The 25,504-nt window shown below is 44.7% G+C and overlaps 1 protein-coding gene across 1 annotated transcript in view; it reads left to right on the forward strand.

The window, feature by feature from the left end:
* The first annotated feature begins 585 nt into the window (after nucleotides 1-585).
* The window catches only part of LAP3 (leucine aminopeptidase 3), a 27,737-nt gene continuing 2,818 nt past the window's right edge, over nucleotides 586-25,504 (forward strand). Inside the window, exons 1-11 of the mRNA XM_032273150.1 lie at nucleotides 586-942; nucleotides 3,190-3,305; nucleotides 5,095-5,149; nucleotides 5,623-5,728; nucleotides 6,817-6,976; nucleotides 8,679-8,843; nucleotides 13,060-13,218; nucleotides 15,492-15,616; nucleotides 17,080-17,168; nucleotides 18,791-18,893; nucleotides 24,891-24,970. Of these exons, the coding sequence (XP_032129041.1) occupies nucleotides 841-942; nucleotides 3,190-3,305; nucleotides 5,095-5,149; nucleotides 5,623-5,728; nucleotides 6,817-6,976; nucleotides 8,679-8,843; nucleotides 13,060-13,218; nucleotides 15,492-15,616; nucleotides 17,080-17,168; nucleotides 18,791-18,893; nucleotides 24,891-24,970 (1,260 nt within the window). The 5' untranslated portion in view covers nucleotides 586-840. The remainder of the gene's footprint in view (nucleotides 943-3,189; nucleotides 3,306-5,094; nucleotides 5,150-5,622; nucleotides 5,729-6,816; nucleotides 6,977-8,678; nucleotides 8,844-13,059; nucleotides 13,219-15,491; nucleotides 15,617-17,079; nucleotides 17,169-18,790; nucleotides 18,894-24,890; nucleotides 24,971-25,504) is intronic.

Genomic DNA, 25,504 nt, shown 5'->3' on the forward strand with positions numbered 1-25,504 from the left:
CGTCAACCAGATGAAAGTCAAGGACACGAACAAAAATAACTCAGGCCGGTGTGCGGTGGCTCACGCCTGTAATCCCAGCATTTTGGGAGGCCTAGGCGGGCGGATCACGAGATCAGGAGTTCGAGATCAGCCTGGCCAACACGGTGAAACTCTGTCTCTACTAAAAATACAAAAATTAGCTGGGCTGGTGGCAGGTGCCTGTAATTCCAGCTACTCGGGAGGCTGTGGTAGGAGAATCGTTTGAACCCGGCAGGCAGAGGTTGCAGTGAGCCGAGATCGCGCCATTGCACTCGAGGCTGGGCGACAGGGAGAAACTCCGTCTCAAAAAAACCAAAAAAAACTTTAGTGGGAGTGTCTTCACCATGCAGTCGTCTATTCAGCAACCTTGACAACAAGCTCTGGCACTCAGTTTCTATTTCCCGGGAGTCGCCCAGCGCTCCGCCCACGTCCGCTTTGCAGAGCTCGCCCCGCCTCCTCTCCATCCATCTTGTGACGTCAGCCTCCCGACCCCGCCCCTCTACTTCGCCTATGTCCCGGGACTGTCAAACCACGTCCGGAAGCCCTACCTCTTCGCCCCCGCCAACATGCGCAGGCGCACGCGCACACGGATGGAGCACACCCCTGAGCCCCCATCACAGCCGCGGGTTGATGCCAATAGTTCAGTCACCGGTGCTGCCCGTCCGCCCCGCCCCCTAGACGCACGTCCGGTCGCTCCACCCCCGAGCCAGTCCGCGCGCGCGCGCCGGCCGCACCCCCACAAAGCCCCGCCCCCAGGCGCGCGCCCGCCCACTGGGCGCCACGTGCTCGCTGGAGGGCGGCGCGAGGGGCCGAGCCGACAAGATGTTCTTGCTGCCTCTTCCGGCTCCTGGGCGAGTCGTCGTCCGACGTCTGGCCGTGAGACGCTTCGGGAGCTGGGGTCTCTCCGCCGCAGACATGACGAAGGTGAGAGGCGACGGCTCGCTCCCGGTCCGCCGCTGGGGCCCTGCCCGGGGGCGACTGGGGCAGCGGGGCGGGTCGAAGCCGTGGTTTCCGGGGTGTCCACGCCAAGTTGCAAAATCCAGTTAAAAAGGTAAATTCTCTCCTTGCGGGGATCGGCCTAGGCCGCGGAGGACCCCGTTGGTCGTATTGAGGGCGCGCTTCCCCTGCTCGGGGCGAGGGAGTAAAGGCTGTAGCCGCTCTTTAGCCGGCCCCGCTCGGCGCGCCTTTGCTCCAGTCGTCACCAGGGGTCCTCGCAGTAACCCGGGGAAGGACACGGCGGTGGGGCTCCCACCCGAGCCCTTGGAGGAACCCCGAGTTTGGCAAGGTGAAAGGTTTTCTGAGGTCCCAGAGTCACAGGGCTCCTTCCCCAGTGGAAGTGAAAGATCAGGGAGTAAGTGGCTTGGAAGAGTTTCTATAGGAAAAGCATGTCTCTCTAGAGAAAAGGGCTTTGCGGAGAGACCCACGTTTCCCAGGATTAAAGCGTCTTCCAGAAAAAAAGTGAACTCCAGAAAATGTCGAAGATCTCTCTCTAGATGTGAAGGATCTGGAAAGGGAATGGCTCTTGGAACCAGCACGTGCTTGGGAGTCATGCCTGAACACCAGAAAGAGTTGACTGTCCCTGCAGAAGAACGTTCTAGGCGGAGCTTGAGCTCCGATCTCCTGCAGACACCTCAGTGGCGGAGGGACCAGTCGCCTGACCAGTGTTGTCTCCAGTACTGTGCCACACCCTATCTAGATAACAGCTTCCCAGGTAGATCCATTGATTCCCGCGGAGTGAACCCTCTTAAGAAAGTTAGAACCTGGCAAAGTTACCATTGCCAAGGAATCTTGTTTCCCTCGGTGGAAAAGACAGAGAGGGCATTATTCTAAGTGTCTGTGTGGAAAGACCAACTGCTGGGCGTGAAGACATCTGGATTTTCACTCAGCCCTACCGCACAGGAGCGCGCCTGTGTTAAAGTAGGTTTCAGTTTCCTTATCGATCAAGGGGGAATAAGACTACATGTTCATTCCACCTCACAGAGTCGCCATGAGGCAGACAAAACACTTTTAAAGTCATAAATTGCCGTGCAAAAGTAAATACTAAGTATTACTAGGTTTGCTTTCTCATTTCTGGTATTTGAGACCTGGGGCTTGTGAAGGAGATGAAGGGAGTGAGCTGCTAAGTGCTTAGAATGCTTTTACCCCTCCCTGGGAAGTTGGTACTTCTCTTTCAGCCTCTGAGTTGACCACAGTTCTTATGTGGCAACAGTCCTTATGATGGCAGGCACAGCCTTTGGCTTGACAGGAACAGCATCCTAAAATATCCGGGATTTGCACTTGAGGATTGTAGGGGGGGGAAAATCTTCCTTCTACCCACCTAGGTTCTGTGACTGGGCCTACAAAAACTGAAATAAGATATATTAACAGGAGAAAAGGATACAGATTTCTATTTGCTGTTTTTACATATACACAGGAGTCTGCAAGAGGCAAATGAAGACCTGAAGAAGCGTTCGGCCCAAAAGCTTGTAATCCTTTTTAAACAAAGAACAATACATTGTGGGGATGTGACAAGACACAGGGTTTTGGGTTAGGGCTACTAAATTGTGGAATAATGACTAGGAAATATATGGGGTAATTTACAGAAGATAAGGGTAAGTTCAGTAGATTTGTTTGTGCAGGTCCATTTTGGTGTTTACTTCCAGTTTCTGGTGATAAGAATGTTCTCCTCTTCCTGGAACAGGGAGAGCACCTTTCTCATGGGAATTTGTATGACCTGCTTTTAAGGAGAGTGGGAGGTCAGAGAGCCCTTCTGCACTTGCTGTTTCTCAAGCGCCTTCTGCTCAAAATAATCAATGTGCCAAAGTGGCATATTTTGTAGGGGCATATTCTGAATTTTTTCAGGATATAACTTGGTGACAAATGGATTTTTCTAAACAAAACATCTTTCTGCTTTATATGAAAGTGAAGCTATCTCCTGGCAATGAGTACAAAACCCAAGGCAAGGTCCAGGGTGGGTAGCTATGGGTCTTGCTTTGGCAAGAATCTGAAACTCTTCAGCAGGTGCACATGTAACTGACCCCAGCACCTGCTTCTTTTTTGGCTTTCTTCTGCCCTTAGGGAGGACACAGTTTGGGTGGAATTATTTGTTCCTCCTGAAATTTGGGGACTCCTGAGCCTCTCTAAGGGATCTACTTTAATTCTATTATATTGATATTTTTTGCTCATTCACAGGGTCTTGTTTTAGGAATCTATTCCAAAGAAAAAGAAGATGATGTGCCACAGTTCACAAGTGCAGGAGAGAATTTTGATAAATTGATAGCTGGAAAGCTGAGAGAGACACTGAACATGTAAGTGTTGGTTGTGTGCTCTAGTGCTTACAGTTCTTAAAGTGCCCCCAAATTGAAACAATATTTTTTCTTTTCTTTTTTTTGAAACAGAGTCTTGCTCTGTTGCCCAGGCTGGAGGGCAGTGGCAGGATCTCAACTCACTGCAACCTCTGCCTCCTGGGTTCAAGTGGTTCTCATGCCTCAGACACCCAAGTAGCTGGGATCACAGGCATGCCTACCATTCCCAGCTAATTTTTTTTTTTTTTTTTTCTTTTAGTAGTGATGGGGTTTCACCATTGTTGGCCAGGTTTGTCTTGAACTTCTGGCCTCAAAGTGGTCTGCCTACCTCCGCCTCTTAAAGTGCTGGGATTACAGCTGTGAGCCACTGTGCCAGGCCAAGAATACTTTTCTATGCCTTTCTGTCAGAAGAGACAATGCTAGGAAGTGCTCTGGCCAGAGCAGAATTGAAAGCATTTTTCTCTGGAATGCGCTTTGGTACTTTCTGTTTCAGTATGGGTGGGTCTGCAGTTTTGGGAAGTCAGGCCATTTCCAGCGCAATCATAAATCTATTGTGAAGGACTGATCCAGAAGAATCTGGAAAGTACTAGATTTCTTCAGCCTAACCTCCTGGCTCAAATTCACTTTCCCCACCCTCTTCCTCCCCATTGCCTTCCCACCAGCCTCTCTACCTTGTTTAACTCCCCTTTTCTTTGTGAGAGACAGCAGTGTCCCTAGGACAGTTAAAAGCAGCCTAAGGGTTCTGCTTCTTCTTGCATGCCTGGAGTTTCAAGGGCTTCTTAAAATTTAAAATACCTGTGAATCACCTGGGGATATAGGTAAAATGCCAAAAGTCTCCATGGGGCTGCAGATCCTGACAGCAGGGAAACATTGTAACTGTAGGCTGTTTTTGGCAGACATAGAAGTATCCACATAAACCACTGCAACTGTGTATTATTCGAATGATACATAGCCTATTAGAATCTAATAGCTATCTAATCATCAGAAAAGAGAATTTGTATCTCCTCTCAACTATCAGTCCTTTACCAGCAGTACATAGAGCATTCTCAAGTGCATTGATTAATTCATTCATCCGAAAGCTAACCTGCCTTCCTTAATGGATGGCTGTCAGCTGCATTCCAGAGCTTCTTTGCTCCAGGCCTCTTATAGTCATGGATCTGTTTTGTTTGGAAATTGCCTAGGATAGGCAGTATCCGGTGTCAGGTATCCGATCTGTAGAGAAACCACAAAGAAAACCTCCAAGCCGAACACCACTTAGATTACTGTGTTTTTGGTGTCTTCTGTCTTTTATTGAAAAGGTTTGAGATTCATTCGATTCAGCGTCAATCTGTGCTCAGATGCCTTTGTACAGCCATGACATTGTTTTCCACTGTTGTTTTCAAATACATTTGTGTTAGATCTAATCTGAAAGTTTGCTAAATAGCTTTTGAGCTAGAATTAGAAAGGCCACGCCTAAGAAATCTGAGCTGGGCATGGTAGATCAGCAGTGTAATCTGTATTATACCTGTAATCTCAGCACTTTGGGAGGCCAAGGTGGGAAGATTGCTTGAGCCCAGGAGTTCAAGACCAGCCTAGGCAACATAGTGGGACTCTGTCTCTATTTTTTTTTTTTTTTTTTTTTTTAAGAAAGACATCTGACTTGAGAGCATTCTGTATTTGGATAAAAACAAGTGAAGCAAGACTACAGAAGCAGTTAGCAGAATAGTGTGATAATGCTGAGTATGTAAGTGTCCCTTCCCAAGTGAGCCGAGCAAACTACTTGTTTTAAAACGACTATTTCTTCTTGTTTTAGATCTGGACCACCTCTGAAGGCAGGCAAGACTCGAACCTTTTATGGTCTGCATCAGGTATGAAATGAACATGATCATTCGGTAAACCCTCAGTGAGCACCTACTGAATACCAAGTATTGTGGCTGTCTAGTCATACTAAATATTTTGTGTTGGATTTTATGATTTTTCCAGTATTAAGCAGAAGTATTTAAGATTAAGAGACGAATTGCTATAAAAAATACTGCATATCCTATATTCCTCAATCTCTGAAGGCTTTCTTTATCCGGTTGTGGCTCTGGCTTACATAGAAATTTTTGCAAGAGTATCCTCACTCACTCTGCCTCTCAAACATAGAAGTTATAAAATTTTGCCAGGATACAAGGGCTTAAAGGAAAAAAAACCACAACCAAATTTCACCATGAGTTTAGCCCTGTTGCCGTGGTTAAAGTAATTGTGTGGGACCTCAGTGAGTTTCCACATGTAGAATTCCCTGCTGGAAAAGATGCCTGAAAGAAACAAAGTGGTTGATTTGGTGTTATCTGTGGGACAGGACTTCCCAAGCGTGGTGCTAGTTGGCCTCGGCAAAAAGGCAGCTGGAATCGACGAACAGGAAAACTGGCATGAAGGCAAAGAAAACATCAGAGCTGCCGTTGCAGGTGATTTCACTTTTAAGTTTAGAGAACCCTGAGGATCCACTGTTCATGACGACCTCTCTTTCCCCCTTTTTGTCCTTCTACCAACTGCCCTCCCTTACCACATTCACACAGAAATCATTCATCTTAACAAAAATTCAGTTCCTCTTGCTGAATATGCTTGGCCTTATGATTAATACAGGTTAGCTAATGGAATTTTAATTTTAATATATCCATACCTTGTTTCGATGTTTTACTACCATTTGTTCACTCTTGTAGTTTTAGAGCTGTGTTCTACCAGAAACTAGCGTGTAGATTCTTTGTAATGCCACCCTGGTGTTGCTTGACTTTTAAATAACACAGAGTCATCAGATTTTACAAATAAGGAGAGTAAGGAAGCAAAGCGTGGCATGCTTGTTTAGCACTAGCCAAAGGCGTGTGCCCACTACCAGTGTGTCACAGGTAAACGCCATTGAGTCACTTAGCCTTAAACAGCAGGACGGGCCTAATGCTGAGGAGAGCCGTGATTAAAAATGCTTTGGAAGACATTTCTGAAACAGTGATAATTGCCTTGATTACTCTTTAGGCCTGTATATGTTATAAATGCTCATTAACTTTACTTTCAAAGTTCATTGAAGTGGCTATTTAATAACTTCTATCTGGGAGTTTTTGCTGACCTGATCTTCATAACATGCTGCGTTAATAATGGACTTTGCTCAGTTCCTTGTCTATAATTTCAGCGCCATCATTTCCCTGTCATTTTTAATCTGAGAAGCTCTTGGCAATTGGGAAGCTTCATCAGGAAATCATAGTGTTTCAGAAATTATCCTAGGAGTAACTGCCACATGCTGAGAGCCTGTACTGCTCTGTGAGGAGCTATGCATTCTCTCCTTCACCCTGTCCTTACCGCCACCTCGGAGTGAGGTATTCTGTAAAATGCACTCACACTCTCATTTTATAGAAGAGGAAACAAGGTTCAGAATGGTTGGGTATCAGGGCTGGGATTTGAACCCCAGGTGTGTTATGTCAGCATGCCACACCAGGCCTCTGCTGTCTGCTATTCCAGTTGTCTTGGACTGACTCCAGTTTTCCGATTCCTCTGTCCTTTCAAGTGGGGTGCAGGCAGATTCAAGACCTGGAGCTCTCTTCCGTGGAGGTGGATCCCTGTGGAGATGCTCAGGCTGCTGCAGAGGGAGCCGTGCTTGGTCTCTATGAATATGATGACCTAAAGCAAAAAAAGAAGACGGCCGTGTCGGCGAAGCTCTATGGAAGGTGATGGAAGGAAATTAGGATGAGGGTGGGCCTCCCTGGCATTCTGACAGCCTGGCCTTTGGGATATGAGCTGCCTGCTTTTCAGCACCCCGCACTGCTGCATGGCTTGGCTGTGACCTCCCCATTGCCTCAGCCAGTTTTAATAAAGTGGTCACAAGCCCAAGCTCTGCTCCTGGCTCTCCGCATGTGCCTGTCTCCCCCGTGACTCCCTGACCCCACCCTGTTTGCTGGTTACAAGGAAGCCATACCAGGCAGCTCTTACGTGAGAGGGAAGAATGATATGACAGACGTGTCCCGCAGGTTTCAACCCAGATGTGTTCATTTAACTGGCAGCTGCTGGCCTTGTGCTAAACGCAGGCATCACACAGATGAAGAGATCCTCTGGGTGCTTGGTCCTTACCCTTGTGGGAGGACCCATCTGTAGGCAGATCATTGAGCACCTATTACATGCCAGCCTTATTCTAGGTTTTGGGAGATGAGGTCCCTGCCATCAGGAATAAACCAGATGAGACCTTCAGCAGACGGTGCCAAGCATAGTGGGGGCCTGGCACCACCCGAGGGTTGGCAGCTGTGGGGAGTGGGGGAGAGTGTGGGCTCTGCAGCCAGTCAGCATGGGCTTAAGTCCTGGCTCCACCGCTTACTCATTGGGGGACCTTGCTGGGTACGTGACTGAAATCTCTGTGCTTCGTTTTCTGCATTTGTTTAGTAGAGTTGTAATACTGATTTCTTTTTTTTTTTTTTTTTTTTTTTTTTTTGAGACGGAGTTTCGCTCTTGTTACCCAGGCTGGAGTGCAATGGCGCGACCTCGGCTCACCGCAACCTCCGCCTCCTGGGTTCAGGCAATTCTCCTGCCTCAACCTCCCGAGTAGCCGGGATTACAAGCACGCGCCACCATGCCCAGCTAATTTTTTTTTTTGTATTTTTAGTAGAGACGGGGTTTCACCATGTTGACCAGGATGGTCTCGATCTCTTGACCTTGTGATCCACCCGCCTCGGCCTCCCAAAGTGCTGGGATTACAGGCGTGAGCCACCGCGCCCGACCTGTAATACTGATTTCATAGGGTTTGTGTCATCATCCAAAAGAGCACATCAAGGGCGGGGCACTGGTAGGCCTTCCAGGCCATCTACTGTTACGTACCCATCTCCATGCTGCCACAGGAAGAGCCACGGTGCCTGTATCCTTTCTCTTCTAAAGCTGGCCCTGCTTATGGATGGGTGGGAATTTGCAGCCCCGACTTAAGTAAAAGAAGGCAGAAAGGTCTTCAGTGCCACATTAGAGCCATTGCCATACACTTTCTCTGCAGTTAGCACCTGGGGCTGCGCCATTCCTGATACAGTGAAGGAGAACAAAACGGGCCTTTCTGTGGAAGCCTCTTCCCTTCATTTATGTGGTAGATTTAGAGTTTAAAAGACTTCACAGCACAGGCCCTTTTTTATGCAGTTTGAGGATTCTGAAGGGAAGTGCCTGACCAGGTACCCTCTGGTTCTGCTCCGTGTGGCTATGTTTTCTGGCTCTTTGCACCATACCGTCCGTCTGCTGCCCTGGGACAGATCACAGAAAATGAACCCAGGTCCTGCGTGCCAGTTGTTTTTGATTTGTAGTCTTCCTCTTCTATTTTCTGTAAGCTAAGAGCGTCTCCTAGCTTCAGGTGGTCAGTTCTTGAGAGGTTGTTTGACAGTCACTTTATCTTTCTTCTGCCAGTGGGGATCAGGAGGCCTGGCAGAAAGGAGTGCTGTTTGCTTCTGGGCAGAACTTGGCACGCCAGTTGATGGAGACGCCAGCCAACGAGATGACGCCAACCAGATTTGCTGAAATCATTGAGAAGAATCTCAAGAGTGCTAGTAGTAAAACCGAGGTCCATATTAGGTAATTCAGGATTGTGTCACAGACTCGGGATGTTACAGCCAGAAGGAGCCTCTGGGATCCTAAAATCCAGCTCCCTCACTATTTAGAGGAATAACTTGAGACCAGAGGTTTGAGATGACCGGCCGGAGGCCACACGGGAGCTGGAATAGAGCTGAGTGAGGTTCTTTCTCTCCTTGCCTTTGAGAGAGAGGGAGTGCCATGGTATGCTATGTACATGTATGTTTCATAACCGTGTTGTTTGGACACAATTAACATACCATACAGTTCACCAATGCAAAGTGTGCAGTTCAATGATTTTTTTTTTTTTTTTTTTTTTTGAGGCAGGGTCTTGCTCTGTTGCCCAGGCTAGAGGGCAGTGGCATGAATGGGCTCAAACTCCTGGGCTCAAGCCTCCCACCCTAGGCTCCTGAATAGCTGGGATTACAGGTGTGTGCCATCATGCCCAGCTAATTTCTTAATCATGGTAGAGATGCGTCCCGCCATGTTGGCCAGGCTGTTCTTGAACTCCTGGGCTGAAGCGGTCTTCCTGCCTTGGCCTCCTAAAATGCTGGGATTACAAGCATGAGCTCCCATGCCTGGCCTGATATGTAGAATATTCACAGAATTGTGCTACCATGACCACAGTCAATTTTAGAACATTTTCATAACCCCCAAAAGAAACCCTATACCCGTTAGCAGTTAGTTACTCCCTGTTTCCCATTTTCTGAAACCATCAGGGACGGACACTTCAGTTGTTTTTTTGGATACTATGAATAATGCTACTGTGGGCATTGTATATAAGTTATTGTGTGAACATACTTTTATTTCCTTTTGGTATATGCCTAGGAGTTGAATTGCTGAGTCAAATGGTAGCTCTGTTTAATTTTTGAGAAACTTAACATGGTTTATTTTGGTGAATTCTTTCTGTCTTTACTTTTGTACACAAATGAAGAACACAGCATGCCTAACTAGGCATGAGATGAGAATTTCTGCCACATAGATTCCCTTAGCTAGACTCCAGTATTGCTGCTCCCAGGCAGCCCTGAGTGCTGTGTCAGTGGAAGGCTGTTGGAGCTGAAAGGCTCCCCATCCAATTCCATCACTCTGTTGGGATCTCCAACCCCTTAAGCAAATCAACTCAGAGAATTTGGGAATTTATGATGAAAACAAATTAACAGGTATTTGTTTGACCTAAAGAATTCTTGTCAAAGTTGTTTCCCAAGGGTACTTCCATTTAAATTTTTTTTTTTTTTCTTGTTGCTCAGGCTGGAGTACAGTGGCACAATCTCGGCTAACTACAGCCTCCGCCTCGTGGGTTCAAGTGATTCTCCTGCCTCAGCCTTCCCGAGTAGCTGGGATTACAGGCATGTGCCACCACAACTGCCTGTTTTTTTTTTTTGTTTTTTTTTTTTTTAAGTAAAGACAGGGTTTCTCCATGTTGGTCAGGCTGGTCTTGAACTCCTGACCTCAGGTGATCTGCCTGCCTCAGCCTCTCAAAGTGCTGGGATTACAGGCATGAGCCACCACACCTGGCTAAAAGAATTTTTTAGTATTTAATTGTGATTAGAGTTAACGTTTTTTTCAGGAAAGTACCTACAGTTTAGAGAGAGTGAAGAAAAATTTATAGTCTATAGGAAGCATAGTACTTACAGCTTAATAAAATTTCTGGAATGGTTGGTATATGTTTAATCAGTAGCAATGTTTAGGTTCTATAAGATATCTTTGATAGAGCCTCTTCCTTATTTGAGGAAGCACCAGAACTACTTTGTGGTCAGCAAATAGCGGTTATGACAGCTCTGGTGTGCCTGGAATCTGTCATACAAATGCATGACAGTGGTCCTTGTCCTTGATCAAAGCGAGGGTGTTAAAAGAAGCAATAGGCAAGTAAACGGGGTTTGCAGAGGGTGCTGCAGGAGCAGAGGGACGAGGATTGCCAAAGAATATGGAGCTGGTGCCGCAATTGTGCACGCCTCTATTTACAGCTACTCAGGAAGCAGGCAGGAGGACCAATCAAGTCCAGAAGTTCAAGGCCAGCCTGGGGAACATAGCAAGAACTGTCTCTAAAATAAAAATTTAAAAAAAGAATATGGAGTCTAGGCCAGGCATGGTGGCTCATGCCTATAATCTTAGCACTTTGGGAGGCTGAGGCAGGTGGATCACTTGAAGTCAGGAGTTTGAGACCAGCCTGGCTAACATGGCGAAACCCCATCTCTACTGAAAATATAAAACTTAGCCGGGCATGGTGGTGCGTGCCTGAATTCCAGCTACTTGGGAAGCTGAGGCACAAGAATCACTTGAACCTAGGAGGTGGAAGTTGCAGTGAGCCAAGATCATACCCCTGTACTCCAGCCTGGGTGACAGAATGAGACCGTGTCTCCAAAAAAAAAAAGGCTATGAAGCCTAAAGCAGAGTCCTGCACATTGCATAGAGTGAGAGGGGCAGGGCGGTTCAGGTGAGGAAGTTGAGCTGAGCAAAGGGAAGAGAGTTCAGCAGAGACCAGGCAGGACACATGGGTGGGGTATGACTCGTTAAACTGAGGCATCGCTGCACTTTCCAGTGTAGGTGGGTGTATATCAAGGAAACACAGGCAGTTCTTCCACAAGGGCAGGACTTGAATCAAACATTGGGTACTAGTTTCTGATTTAATATGCCCACATTGCACGGCTTTTTTTTTTTTTTTTTTTTTTTGAAGTGATTTTTAAAACCGTTTTATCTTCCAATTTAATTTTTTTTTTTCCCTTTGAAGTGTGCTGGTCATCCCACCATGATGCAGTCCTAGTTTAATTATTTTAACAAATGGATGGCAAGTGCTGGAGGAACGTTCCTTGGCTATGGTTGTTGCTGGTCTGCGGGAGTATAGGATTTCCTTCTTGACCTAGTTACCATGGCCAGAAGTCAATACAGAGCCCTTTTGTGTTCCCAGTCTAGAAGGAAGAGTAATATGGCATCAGTTTTCTAGTTTGCACTAAGGACTGTTTCCATTCTGTTACCCACTGATCCCATGTTTGTTAAGTAAGAACTAACTAGTTTTCTCACTTAATCAAAGATGCCTCAAGCTACAGTTGGAACTGTGCGAAACGGTGTGTGACAACATTAGAAAGATAGAATTCAACAATTCTAAAAAAGCAGATAAATAGGATATTTTTTGCTATTAATATCCTATTAATAAATATCCTAATAATAAATATCCTATTAATAAATAATAGGATATTTATTTATTAATAAATTATTAATAAATAATAGGATATTTATTTATTCCAATAAGTAGGTCATTGGAAGATAGCTTTCATTTGCTGTTTGTTGGTTGATTTTTTTTGTCTGTGTGTGATTTTTAGAAATAAAGCAGTGGAGCCCTTACCTATCTTTAAGCACTCTTTGTGGTCTCAGAGCCTATTGTTAACTTTATTTTTTTAAGAGACAGGGCGTTGCTATGTCACCCAGGTTGAGTGCAGTGGCAAGATCGTGGCCTACTGCAGCCTTGACCTCTAGGGCTCAAGTGATCCTCCTGTCTTAGCCTCTGGAGTAGCTAGGACAACTGCACATGCACCAATATGCCTGGCCGATTTTTTCTGGTCTCAAGTTCCTATGCTCAAGTAATCCTCCTGCATTGGCTTCTAATTTCATCTTTATTATATCTTACCTTATTTGTTTTAGAGACAGTTTCACTTTTTTGCCCAGGCTGGTCTCAAACTCCTGAGCTGAAGCAATTCTCTCACCTCGGCCTCCCAAAGTGCTGGGATTACAGGCATGAGCCACCACAGCTGGCCTTCTAACTTCATCTTTAAACTAAAATTGTAGAAATATCTGAGTAGATTGGAGGGGGGAAATTAATCATATAGACCATAGACTATTAGTTGACATTGTATTAGGGAGGGAGGAGATTAATTACATAGACTATAGACTATTAGTACATTGTATTAGGGAGGGAGGAGATTAATTACATAGACCATAGACTATTAGTACATTGTATTAGGTGCCACATGACTTCTCTTAGTAACTCTATAATCTGTTGATGGAAGAGTTATAGACCTCATTTTATAGATGAGGAAAGAGGCTCAGAATCAAGTGACTTGCCCAAGAATATACAGAAAGTAAATAATGGGACCTGATTATTGAAACTTAATGTGTGTATACTTTAAGAGCTTGTATATTATACTTTTCGCTGTGATGAGCATTTTCTCTTATTTTGAAATAAAGGTAACAGTATATTTGCTTTTTCCCTCTTTCTGCCCTATAGACCCAAGTCTTGGATTGAGGAACAGGCAATGGGATCGTTCCTCAGTGTGGCCAAAGGATCTGATGAGCCCCCAGTCTTCTTGGAAATTCACTACAAAGGCAGCCCCAATGCAAATGAACCACCCCTGGTGTTTGTTGGGAAAGGAATTACTTTTGACAGGTATTTTTTTATGGTGTCTGTGCTTTGTATTTCGGTGAATTGTTTGTATGCAGTTAAATTACTTGGTTTATAGGGGTGTTTTTTGTTTGATTGTGTTTGTTTTTTTGTTTGTTTGAGACAGAGTCTCTCTCTGTCACTCAGGCTAGAGTGCAGTGTCATGATCTCGGCTCACTACAGCCTCTGCCTCCCAGTCTCAAGCAATCCTCGTGCCGCAGCATCCTGAGTAGCTCGGATTACAGGTGTGCGCCACCACACCCAACTAATTTTTGCATTTTTAGTAGAGATGGGTTTTCGCTATGTTAGCCAGGCTGGTCTCGAACTCTTGGCCTCAAGTGATTCACCCACCTCAGCCCCCAAAATGCTGGGATTACAGGCATGAGCCACCGCGCCCAGCTGGTTTATAGTTTGATTCAAAAGCATGGTGTTCAGTTGAAGGTATACATTACTTTAAATTTATTAAGCTACCACCTATAAAATGCTTAGTATATGTCAGAGACGATCAGGTATTTTGCATGTATTAGCCGTAACTATACCCCTGTGGGCTAGGTTTTGTAGACATTTTACAGGTAAGGAAACCATGACCCAGAGTTTAAATAATTTGTTCAAAGTTCCATAACTAATAAGTGGAGTCAGAAGTCATACTCAGGTGTGTCCTTTTTTTTTTTTAATATAGAGATGAGGTCTCATGACATTGCCCAGGCTGGTCTTAAACTCTTGTCTCAAGCAGTCCTCCTACCTCAGCCTCCCAAAGTGCTGGGGTTATAGGTGTGAGCCACTGTGCTCTCCCTAAAATGTCTTCAAAATTTTCTGCCAAGCACTTTGTTTGTCCTCTGTGGCTGTTAAAGATTCTCCATGAGGTTGGTGGTGATGCTCTTGTTTGGATTATGCTGTCTTCCCTATGCTTGCTTCAGATTATTACTTCTTATAGCTGACCAGTCTAGCTCCCATTAATCTTATTAAACCATCAGTATTTCTTAGAGTTGGCAACTGTATCTGGTTATTTCAACCAAGGAGAGGCTGAACTGAGAAAGCGGTTCAGTATTTCCCATGGAAAGCATTTGCCACCGAAAAAAAGTTTCAGGGATGCCAGTGAGTATGAGGCGTAAAAAGGGTTACTTAGCAGGCTGGGCGCGGTGGCTTACGCCTGTAATCCCAGCCCTTTGGGAGGCCAAGGCGGGCAGATCATAAGGTCAAGAGATCGAGACCATCCTGGCCAACATGGTGAAACCCCGTTCCTACTAAAAATGCAAAAGTCAGCTGGGTGTGGCAGTGCATGCCTTTAGTCCCAGCTATTCGGGAGGCTGAGGTGGGAGAATTGCTTGAACCTGGGAGGCAGGGGTTGCAGTGAGCCAAGATCGTGCCACTGCACTCCAGCCTGGCAACAGAGTGAGACTCTATCTACAAAAAAAAAAAAAAAAAAGAAAGGCTACTTAGCAAGGAAAACTAGGTCAGAGAAGCACATGAAGGGTTTCATTTTCATTTCATTTGCTTAACTACAGGACTTCTCAGGGTACAGAATGTAGCGTTTTCTGTATTTCATTTCTGATTCCTGGGAATCATGTTACCTGGAAACTACTTTGGAAAATGCCGCTAGAGAACCATAAGATGTTGATGTCCTCTTGTTCATTTTGGGCCCTTTCCCAAATGCTTCTAGCATGGGAAGACCCTGTCAGTGGCATGCTTGCTGGCAGTGTGGTCTCTGTATATTAGCAGGTCAAAGTGCCTCCCTGTGTCTTCCACCCACTGGTTCATATTTTTGCCTTTAAAGCATTGATCTCCAAATGATTTTCCTGGTAGAGCCCATCAGTAAAAGATTTCGAGTACATCCCTTTCAAAATATGCATGCTTTTTTATAAGTTATATGCATTATACTATTGTACTAAAGTGTGTATTGTAAAAACAATATAGCCAATAAAATTTAGAAAGTTAAACTGTTTTTTGGGGTTTTTTTTTAGTAGAGAGGAGGTCTCAATATGTTGCCCAGGCTGGTTTTGAACTTCTGAGCTCAAGCAATCTGCCTACCTCGACCTCCCAAAGTGCTAGAATTACAGGTGTGAGCCACCATACCCAGCCTAATTTTTTTTTTTTTTTTGAGACAGAGTCTCACTGCATTGCCTAGGCCGGAGCGCAGTGGCGCAATCACAGCTCATGGCAACCAGCATTACATGGTGCTTTTATGTGATTGTTAACCCTCAGTTTATGTACTTTTTAAATAAAGTGATTTTGGCCATCTTCTTTGCTATTAATATTGCACATTGTCCATTTCCCCATAGTGGTGGTATCTCCATCAAGGCTTCTGCAAATATGGACCTCATGAGGGCTGACATGGGAGGAGCTGCAACTATATGCTCAGCCATTGTGTCTGCTGCAAAGCTCAATTTGCCCATTAATATTATAGGTAAGTGGAGCAAGGGATTACATCTCAGAGAGCTTCTGGATTCCAGACAGGTGGGAGAACAGAGACAACAGACATGATGCCCCTAATCTGAAAAGATAAGAAATGATTTTTAAATAGTTATCAAGCAGAAGCTATTTAGCTCAGATAAGTGTTTTACTGTCTGAGCTGAATGAGCTAAATGTATCTTGCAACCAGTGGGCTGTAACTGGAATTGATTTGTTTTACTTCTGCAAAAAATGGTTAGCAGTCAGGAGCACAATGTCAGGTTTGTAGTTGACATTATGAAATTTGCCCGATAGTTGTGGCTCGTTGACTGATTGCCTTGTAGGATTGTGGCCAGTAAAATGATGCAACACACAGAAAGCTCCTGGGACAGAAAAAGTGTTCATTATTTGGCAGTTCTTAGTAATAGAGGATGCAAACTCCCAGGGACGGTGCTGGGAATTTGTATAAATAGCATTACTCACACTAATTTCAGAGGAGACAGGGAAGGAGGAGAGAGTCTTAGGTTACATGACAATCCCCAGTGTCATGTCCATTGCACAAGGAAGGTAGATTAGAATCCGGGCCTGTCAGACATAACCCCCTCCTTCACTATCATAGCACTTTTTTTTCCTGAACTATTCAAAAGTCAATTGCAGACACCATGACATGTCCTCTAAGAAAAAGGACATTCTATGTAATGACAAAACCATTATCTTTTCCAAGGATTAATGCAGTAACCTAATTCTTTCCAGTTGTGTAAAAAAAAGTCCATTTTACTTACTTATATTTAGTTTTGTTTTTTTTTTTGAGATGGAGTTTTGCTCTTGTTGCCCAGGCTAGAATGCAATGGCGCAATCTCAGCTCACCGCAACCTCTGCTTCCTAGGTTCAGGCAATTCTGGCTCATCTTCCCAAGTATCTGGAATTACAGTCATGCACCACCATGCCCAGCTAATTTTGTATTTTTAGTAGAGATGGGGTTTCTCCATGTTGATCAGGCTGGTCTCAAACTACCGACCTCAGATATCTGCCAACCTCAGCCTCCCAAAGTACTGGGATTACAGGCGTGAGCCACCGTGCCCAGCCTATATTTAGTTTTTAAATAGAAAAACTAACATCGCCTTTGGTGCCATGTCCCTTTAGATTTCTCGAGTCTAGACCCTATTCCTATTTTCTTTCACGGCATTAACAGTTTTGAAGGGTCTAGGTTTATTTCATGATATTCTGCAACTTGTATTTAAATTGCTTCTTCTTGATTAGAATCGTTAGATTTCTTTGGGAAGAATGCTACATGGTGATATGTACGTCCTGTTGCTGACACAAAGTGTCAGTTATGTCATTGGCGATGTTAAATTTGATCACTTGGTTAAGATGGCCTTTGTGTGTTGCTTCTAGTGGCTCATAGGTGGCCTCTTGTCTCATGAGTGGCATGTTTAGACCCAGCATATACTGTGTGCTTTCATATATTCTTTCCAATAGGTCTGGCCCCTCTTTGTGAAAATATGCCCAGCGGCAAGGCCAACAAGCCAGGGGATGTTGTTAGAGCCAGGAACGGGAAGACCATACAGGTTTGTACATGTAAGACACAGCACTGCCCATCTGGTATTCCTCAGGAATCCCACAGTAGCCACGTAACCACAGCTTGAATGGGTGCAGAGCCCCAGCACCATATGAGGGGAGAGTGCTGTCTTTAGTAGCTTTTCTTTTCCTTTCCTGTAGTAGGGTCTTGCTGTGTCACCCAGGCTGTAATGCCGTGGCGTGAGCATGACTCACTGCAGCCTTGTCCTCTCCAGGCTCAGGTGATCCTCACACCTCAGCATCCTGAGTAGCTGGGACCACAGGTGCACGCCACCATGCCTGGCTAATTTTTTGTATTTTTTGTAGAGACAGGGTTTTGCCATGTTGCCTAGGCTGGTCCCAAACTCCTAGACTCAAGCGATCAGCCCACCTTGGGCTCCAAAGTGCTAGGATTACAGACATGAGCCACTATTCCCAGCACCTGAGTAGCTTTCCTTGCAAAGGCAGAAGTATCTGTTTTTGGGATTTTGAAGAATGTTTTTCCAGACTTATTGTTCATCCCACTTCCTGTATGCTGTACACACACGTTTCCATGAATTTGCAGCCAGCCCTGCAGAGTGCAGCAAAGCAGTAAAGCTGTGGGCTGTCATCCGGATATACCTGTGCTATGAGTGACTTTTTTCCATTTTGGGTATTGAGGTGGAAAACACTGTCCTACACCATGGGCCCTGCATTGAAGGGGATGTAGCAGCAGGTCCTCCGGGTGGCATGTGCATGCACGTGTGTACAAGCCGCCCATGACGACTGGACCGCCATTTAAAAGAAGGGAATATAGGCCAGGCGCAGTGGCTCACACCTATCACCCCAGCACTTTGGGAGACTGAGGCAGGCGGATTATGAGGTCAGGAGATCGAGACCATCCTGGCTAACATGCTGAAACCCTGTCTGTACTAAAAATACAAAAATTAGCCGGGTGTGGTGGTGTGCGCCTGTAGTCTCAGCTCCTTGGGAGGCTGAGGCAGGAGAATCCCCTGAACCCGGGAGGCAGAGGTTGCAGTGATACGAGATCTCGCCACTGCACTCCAGCCTGGGCAACAGAGTGAGACTCTGTCTCAAAAAAACCACAAAAAAAGGGGAATATAGTTAGGAAGTGTTACTAAAGTTGCAAGAGTTCTCATTTCTAGGATTCACACTGCTATGTAGCTGTAGGTTTCTTAAGCTCTTTAACCTTGTTTTCAGAAATCTTTACATTTTTCCTCTTCATGTTATGAAGTTGTGGGTAAAATGGACTAGATATTTTTCTATTTATTTTGGCTTCCAAAGCCATCAACCTTAGGTCATCAGCTCTGGCACAGGTATTATTATATTATTATTATTATTATTTAATTTTTAATTATAGATGAGTTTTCACCATCTTGCTCAGGCTGGTGTCAAACTCCTGGGCTCAAGCCACGTACCCACCTCTGTCTCCCAAGGTGCTGGGCGATTATTAAATCATATTTACTCTCCAGATTAGATATGTTCCTATTCTCATTGAAGTGTATGAATGGCTTTGATAATGACACACGTCACAGTGGCTTTTTCCGAATTTTCCATTGAAAACAATTGCTGGTGTCTAGTTTTCACATTCGTTACCCATGCTGTCACCCTTTCTGTTTTTGACGCTCTGCAGGTTGATAACACTGATGCTGAGGGGAGGCTCATACTGGCTGATGCGCTCTGCTACGCGCACACATTTAACCCAAAGGTCATCCTCAATGCCGCCACCTTAACAGGTCAGACTGCACACTTGCCTTGTTTTTGTTTGAAGGAAGTCTTGCTTGTTGCATGGGTTTCACACACTATAATTGGGACATTATTTTGCCAAAATTTGGCTCTGTCCATTCACATTCAAAGATCTTTCACCAGAGGAATTGGTCTGTAGTTGTAAACTGTTTGAATATTAGGTTCATTGTTTTAAAACATTCCAGGCTGTACCTTTATTGTTTTTTATTTTTTTTTTTTTTGAGATGGAGTCTCACTCTGTCGCCCAGGCTGGAGTGTGGTGGTGTGATCTTGGCTCACTGCAACCTCTGGCTCCTGGGTTCAAGCAATTCTCATGCCTCAGCCTTCCGAGTAGCTGGGATTACAGGCGTGCATCACCACGCCCAGCTAATTTTTGTATTGTTCTGAGACAGAGTTTCGCTTTTTTCGCCCAGGCTGGAGTATGATGGCACGATCTTGGTTCACTGCAACCTCCACCTCCTGGGTTCAAGCAATTCTCCTGCCTCAGCCTTCTGAGTAGCTGGAATTACAGGCGCCTGCCATCACGCCCAGCTAATTTTTGTACAGGGTTTTTGCCATTTGGCCAGGCTGATCTCGAACTTCTGACCTCAGGTGATCCACCCGTCTTGGCCTCCCAAAGTGTTGGGATTACAGGCATGAGCCACTGTGCCTGGCCTGGGCTGTACCTTTAAAACAAGAAATAGCAAGTGGGCCAGATCAGCTCATCTAGAGTGACATATAAAAATAATGTTAAGAGATGGTTTTGGGCCAGGTGCAGTGGCTCAGTCCTATAATCCCAGCCCTTTGGGAGGCTGAGGCAGGCAGATCACGAGGTCAGGAGATGGAGACCATCCTGGCTAACATGGTGAAACCTCATCTCTACCAAAAATTTAAAAATGAGCTGGGCGTGGTGGCATGCACCTGTAATCCCAGCTACTCAGGAGGCCGAGGCAGGAGAATCACTTGACCCTGGGAGGTGGAGGCTGCAGTGAGCCGAGATTGTGCCACTGCACTCTAGCCTGGGTGACAGAGTGAGACGCTATCTTAAAAAAAAAAAAAAAGAAAGAAAGATGGTTTCTGTTACAATTAGCATTTAATACAGATCTGAAAAGATTCATGATAAATCCACAAATCAATAGTTTTCTTTTACTTTTTTAAACTAATTATAACGTATCTGATATCCTCTGAGTTTTCAGAGCTTTTCTTTTTTGTTTTCCCAAGAACTTTTTATACTTGATCTTATAATAAACACATTTTATAAGGTAGCAAGATCCTCATTTAACAGAAGTGAAACAGTGTGAAGCCTGAGCTTTAAGGCCAGGCTCATGGGGGACTCCCAGCTGTGCCACTTACTAGTCAGTCAGCCGTGGGCAAGTTCCTTGGCCCTTTTGAGCATTAGTACTTGGGGACAATTCCATTTGCCTGGAGGAGTTGTAAAGACTAGAGGGAGTTTTTGGAAAGCATCTTTAACACAGGTTGTGACACCATCAACACTGGAGGGCCGGGAATAAATTCCTAAAGGGATGACAAACAAGTGTTGTCTTATTGCCAAATCGCAATGTTTATAATCTTTCATCTAAAAGTTCTCTTCTAGTAATTTATCCTGACTCTACTTCCCTTTTTTTTTTTTTGTCTTGAGATGGAGGCTCGCTCTGTCGCCCAGGCTGGAGTGCAGTGGCGCAATCTCAGCTCACTATAACCTCTGCCTCCCGGGTTCAAGCGATTCTTCTCCCTCAGCCACCTGAGTAGCTGGGATTACAGGCGTGCGCCACTATGCCCGGCTAATTTTTGGATTTTTAATAGAGATGGGGTTTCACCATGTTGGCCAGGATGGCCTCCCAACTCCTGACCTCATGATCCACCCGCCTTGGCCTCTCATAGTGCTGGGATTACCGGCATGAGCCATTGTGCCCAGCCTTCTACCCCTTTTTTTAAAAAAATTAATTTCTGAATCTTAAAGTCATACTCTACTTCTTTTAAGAGGAAAATTAGATCATTTTGTATCCTTTGGTTTTATTCTTGCCCTGATCATGTTGAACCTTTACTTTAGCAGAAATCATGTTCACTTTTATGCGTCGGTCTAAAAATAGTCCACAGGTCTATTGCTAAGAGTTCTTTTTCAAAGCTGGCATTGTAGTGTTTTCGTGGTTTTTGGTCTCCCTATTCAGTTTAGCAAACACTTTAAGCTGAAAAGTAGAGGTTCTCTGGTGGGGGGTTGGCAGGGAGGCAGTGGCGGTGAAGCAGGTACCCCCTCACTATAAATGAGGAATCACAGAGGATAGATACATCAGACACATCCAAGTTTTACAACTTAAAAATAACTTTCATAATTACCACTTGAGAAATACTTTTCCTAGATGCTTAGTAGCAGCATCCTACTTCACTTTTTTTCTTAGTCTGAGAGGTTGAGAAGGTAGGAAGGTTGGTAACCAAGGGTGACCTTATGGGTAATGGTTCAGACCGCGCTGGGTGATGGTTCCCTAAATACTGCTGAGCCCCTTCTGAGTTCTAGAAGGTCAGGTTCAAAGAGGAGAATAAGAACCAGTTTCTAACCTAAGGCTCTTGATAGGAAGAAGTACACAGTCTTCAGAAATAAAAGACCTGATTTTAAAACTTGTCCTACTTTTTAATAGCATGTGACTTTGGACTAGGCTTTAGTTGTCTCATCCATAAAAGGGATATAATAGCACTTTGTTTACAGGAAGGATTCCTGCGAAGATTAAATGAGATGATACAGGTTGATGTCTCTGGCCCAGAATATCACAGACACTGAACAAACGTTAGTGTCCTTTGAAAGACAGGCCATACTCCAAATTGTAGGAAGAGTGACATATTTGGGGATGGCTATCCAATCACGGTGCTTCTCTTCATTTTCTTACTGCATAGGCATAATTTAGGATTCAATGAGTGTGGTGCTATCCTCACTTTCCTTGGGGCTTTGATTCTTCTAGATTATGAGCAATTCTGGTAACATCGATCGGTGAGCATCACAACACAGGGCTCCACATGTGCCTTATAAATGAAAATGGGGAGTATGCCTCTGCTACTAGTAGTTCTGAAATGGGTGGTGGTAATAGTTCTGGAATTATAGAAAATAAACTATTTAAATATATAATGAAATCATCTTTAGAGCCGTGGTCCCAAGTGGACCAAATTAAATATTTATGTCTGCATTTTCTGTTACTTTAAGGAAAGGTAGCATGTTCTTGTTTGAGGGGGATTGTCCATCTTTTCTATGACAATTTTAAAACTAACAAATGACTCTTACGGAGTTGATTGAAATATTTTGAGGACAAGTGAATAATTATGTAAAAACCCACCAACTTGTAAAGTATCAATGGGTATATATATGTTGTCCCTCAGTATGCATGGGGGACTGGTGCCAGCATCCCCTCTCAGATAGCAAACCCACAATGCTCACATCCTTTATGTAAAATGGCGCAGTATTTATCTATAACCTGTGTACTTCCTCCAGTATACTTAAGTCATCTCCAGATTACTTACACTACTTAATACAATGTAAATGCTATGTAAGTATTTGTTACACTGTATTGTTTAGGGAATAATGACAAGAAAAAAAAGTCTGTATGTTTCGGTACCCATGCAACCATCTCCCTCCCTTAAAAATATTTTCTGTCTGCATTTGGTTGAATCCCTAGAAGCAGACCACATGGATATGGAGGGTCGACTAGTTAGTAGTATCTTCAAGTTTCAGTTTTCCTTGGGAGAGATGCTAATGAGCAGTTTCATGTAAAGACATGGTTAAGAATTTAAGGAGCAACCTGGCCATACTTTGCATTACAGGGAAGAAATGCCACTTTGTGAAGACATAGCCCAGTTTCAGTGCTGTCTCCTCTGACATTCCATATGCCTGTGCTGGTATTGGCGGTGGGCTCAGTGCTTGTCCTGGTACTGAAGGGTAGTAAGGTTCGCTTTTCCTTTCAATGAATACTTAAGCTTCTTTATGCCAGGCAACGTGCTTGCTGGGCCCACTTGACTTCCTCACATATGAGCCAGGCAGGTAGCAAACGAGACTGTTGGAAGCCAATACCACAGCGAAAGGAGGCAGCACTAAGGGGCTGTACCTGATTGTCTCTTCTCAAGAGGACCTGCAAATCTGCATTGTTAAGTTGATTTTTTACAAATATGCTAATTAATGTAAAAATAGAACTCAGCCAATGGGACACAACTTTGTTGGAGGAAAAAAACTAAAGATGAAACAAGTAAATATGATGCAGTCATAACAGACATCAAATTCTTATAGCAATACTTACTGAGATGTGATTAAAATTACTGACAAATTAGATTCCTCAATGACAGTAGTACGTAAATTATGATACCTCCATATGGTGGGCTTCTTTTTGTTGTTGTTGAGACGGAGTCTTACTCTGTCACCAACCTGGAGTGCAGTGGTGCAGTCTCAGCTTCCTATAACCTCCGCCTCCAGGGTTCAAGCAATTCTCCTGCCTCAGCCTCCTGAGTGGCTGGGACCGTAGGCATGTGCCACCATGCCCAGCCAATTTGTGTATTTTTAGTAGAGACGGGGTTTTGTCATGTTGGCCAGCGTAATCTCAATCTCTTGAACTTGTGATCCGCTCACCTTACCCTCCCAAAGTGCTGGGATTACGGGCTTGAGCCACTGTACCTGGCCCAACTATTTTTAAATAATTAAAGATACTTTCAAACATTTGTTTATAAAAGAGGAATTTTTTTCTTTTTCTTGAGACAGAGGCTCACTATGTTGCCCAGGCTGGAGTGCAGTGGCACGATCTCAGCTTACTGCAACCTCTGCCTCCTGGGTTCAAGTGATTCTTCTGCCTCAGCCTTCCAAGTAGCTGGGATTACAGGTGTGTGCCACCACGCCTGGATTTTTGTATTTTTAGTAGAGATGGGGTTTCACCATGTTGGCCAGGCTGGTCTTGAACTCCTGACCTCCAGTGATCCACCTATCTTGGCCTCCTAAAATGCTGGGATTACAGGGGTCAGCCACCACACCTGGCCAAAGAGGAATAAAATTTTAAGGCATAAAAGGAAGAACACATGCTTGAGCACATATAGGATGGCGTTAAGTGTTTTTTATGAAAGTGTAGAAGTTGGGCTGTGCATGATAGCTCATGTGTGTAATCCTAGTGCCTTGGGAGGCTGACATGGGAGGAACACTTGCGCCCAGGAGTTCAAGACCAGCGCGAACAACATAGTGAGACCCCATCTCTACATTTTTTTTTTTTTTTTTTAGACAAGTCTCACTCTGTCGTCTAGGCTGGAGTGCAATGGCACTATTTTGGCTCACTGCACTGCAACCTCTGCCTCCTGATTTCTAGCGATTCTTTCTGCCTCAGTGTCCTGAGTAGCTGGGATTACAAGCATGCGCCACCATGCCCAGCTAATTTTTGTATGTTTAGCAGAGATGGTGTTTCACCATGTTGGCCAGGCTGGTGTCGAACTCCTGACCTCAGGTAATCTGCCTGCCTCGGCCTCCCAAAGTTCTGGGATTACAGGTGTGAGCCACCATGCCCAGACCAAAAAGAAATTTTTAATTATCTGGGCATGGCGATGTGTACCTGTAATTCCAGCCACTCAGGAGGCTGAGTCGGAAGGATCACTTGAGCCCATGAGTCTGAGGCTGCATGTAGTGAGCTCTGATCACACCAGTGCACTGCAGCCTGGGTGATAGTGAGAGCTCTCTCAAAAAAAAAAAAAGTAGAGGTCTGAAGGAAATATGAAAAATAAGTAACAGTTATCCCTAAAATGAAATTATTGGTAAAATTCAGTAGCTTTTTTTTTTTTTTTTTTTTTTTTTTTTTGCATTTCTAATAATTTAAGTGAATTCTGGCTTGAAAAACATAAAAATATGTTAAGTATGTACAGGAAAGTTTTTAAGCTTATCTATTTTTGAAAATGAGGAAGCCACTAAATAGGGTAAGTACTAAGGTTTGTTTGGCTCTCCATGGCAAGAGCCCATTCTGCCTGGAGAGACTGCACTTGACCTGAGGCCTTGTGTCTTATAGGTGCCATGGATGTAGCTTTGGGGTCAGGTGCCACTGGGGTCTTTACCAATTCATCCTGGCTCTGGAACAAACTCTTCGAGGTAGGAATAATATTTGTATATCTAAATGGTGGGGTTGATGAATAAATTATTCTAGCCTTAGGAGGATAGACTTCTTCAACCCCTGTGTTAAAATGATTTTTATGCTGCAGGTTTGGAATTGAAAATTAACCACAGCAATACATTCAGTTCGGTAGTGTTGGGTTTTCCACACATGCTCCTAAAGGAGGGGTTGAAGCCACCCTGCTCTCCTCCGGTAGCCCCAGAATCATGTGAAAATGTCTTACGAACTCTGTGGCCATGGTTTAGAATCCCTGAGGTAGAAATGGTTTTGAAGACGGCTTTGTGGAGCAGTGTTTGTGACTGCTTGCTGTGAGTCATGTAAGGAAGCTCACCCTGCAGCGATGAGGATGTCTTCAGACCGCTGTGCTCTGCGCCTCCCTCCATGACCCTCACAGCCAGCCTCTTCTCAGCAGTCACCCTCGTTTACACACACACACACACACACACACACACACACACACACACACTCTCTCTCTCTCTCTCTCTCTCTCTCTCTCTCTCTCTCTCTCTCTC

This window comes from Sapajus apella, unplaced genomic scaffold (genome assembly GCF_009761245.1).
Source record: "Sapajus apella isolate SASKATOON/1434 unplaced genomic scaffold, GSC_monkey_1.0 scaffold5, whole genome shotgun sequence".
Classification (NCBI taxonomy): Eukaryota; Metazoa; Chordata; class Mammalia; order Primates; family Cebidae; genus Sapajus; species Sapajus apella.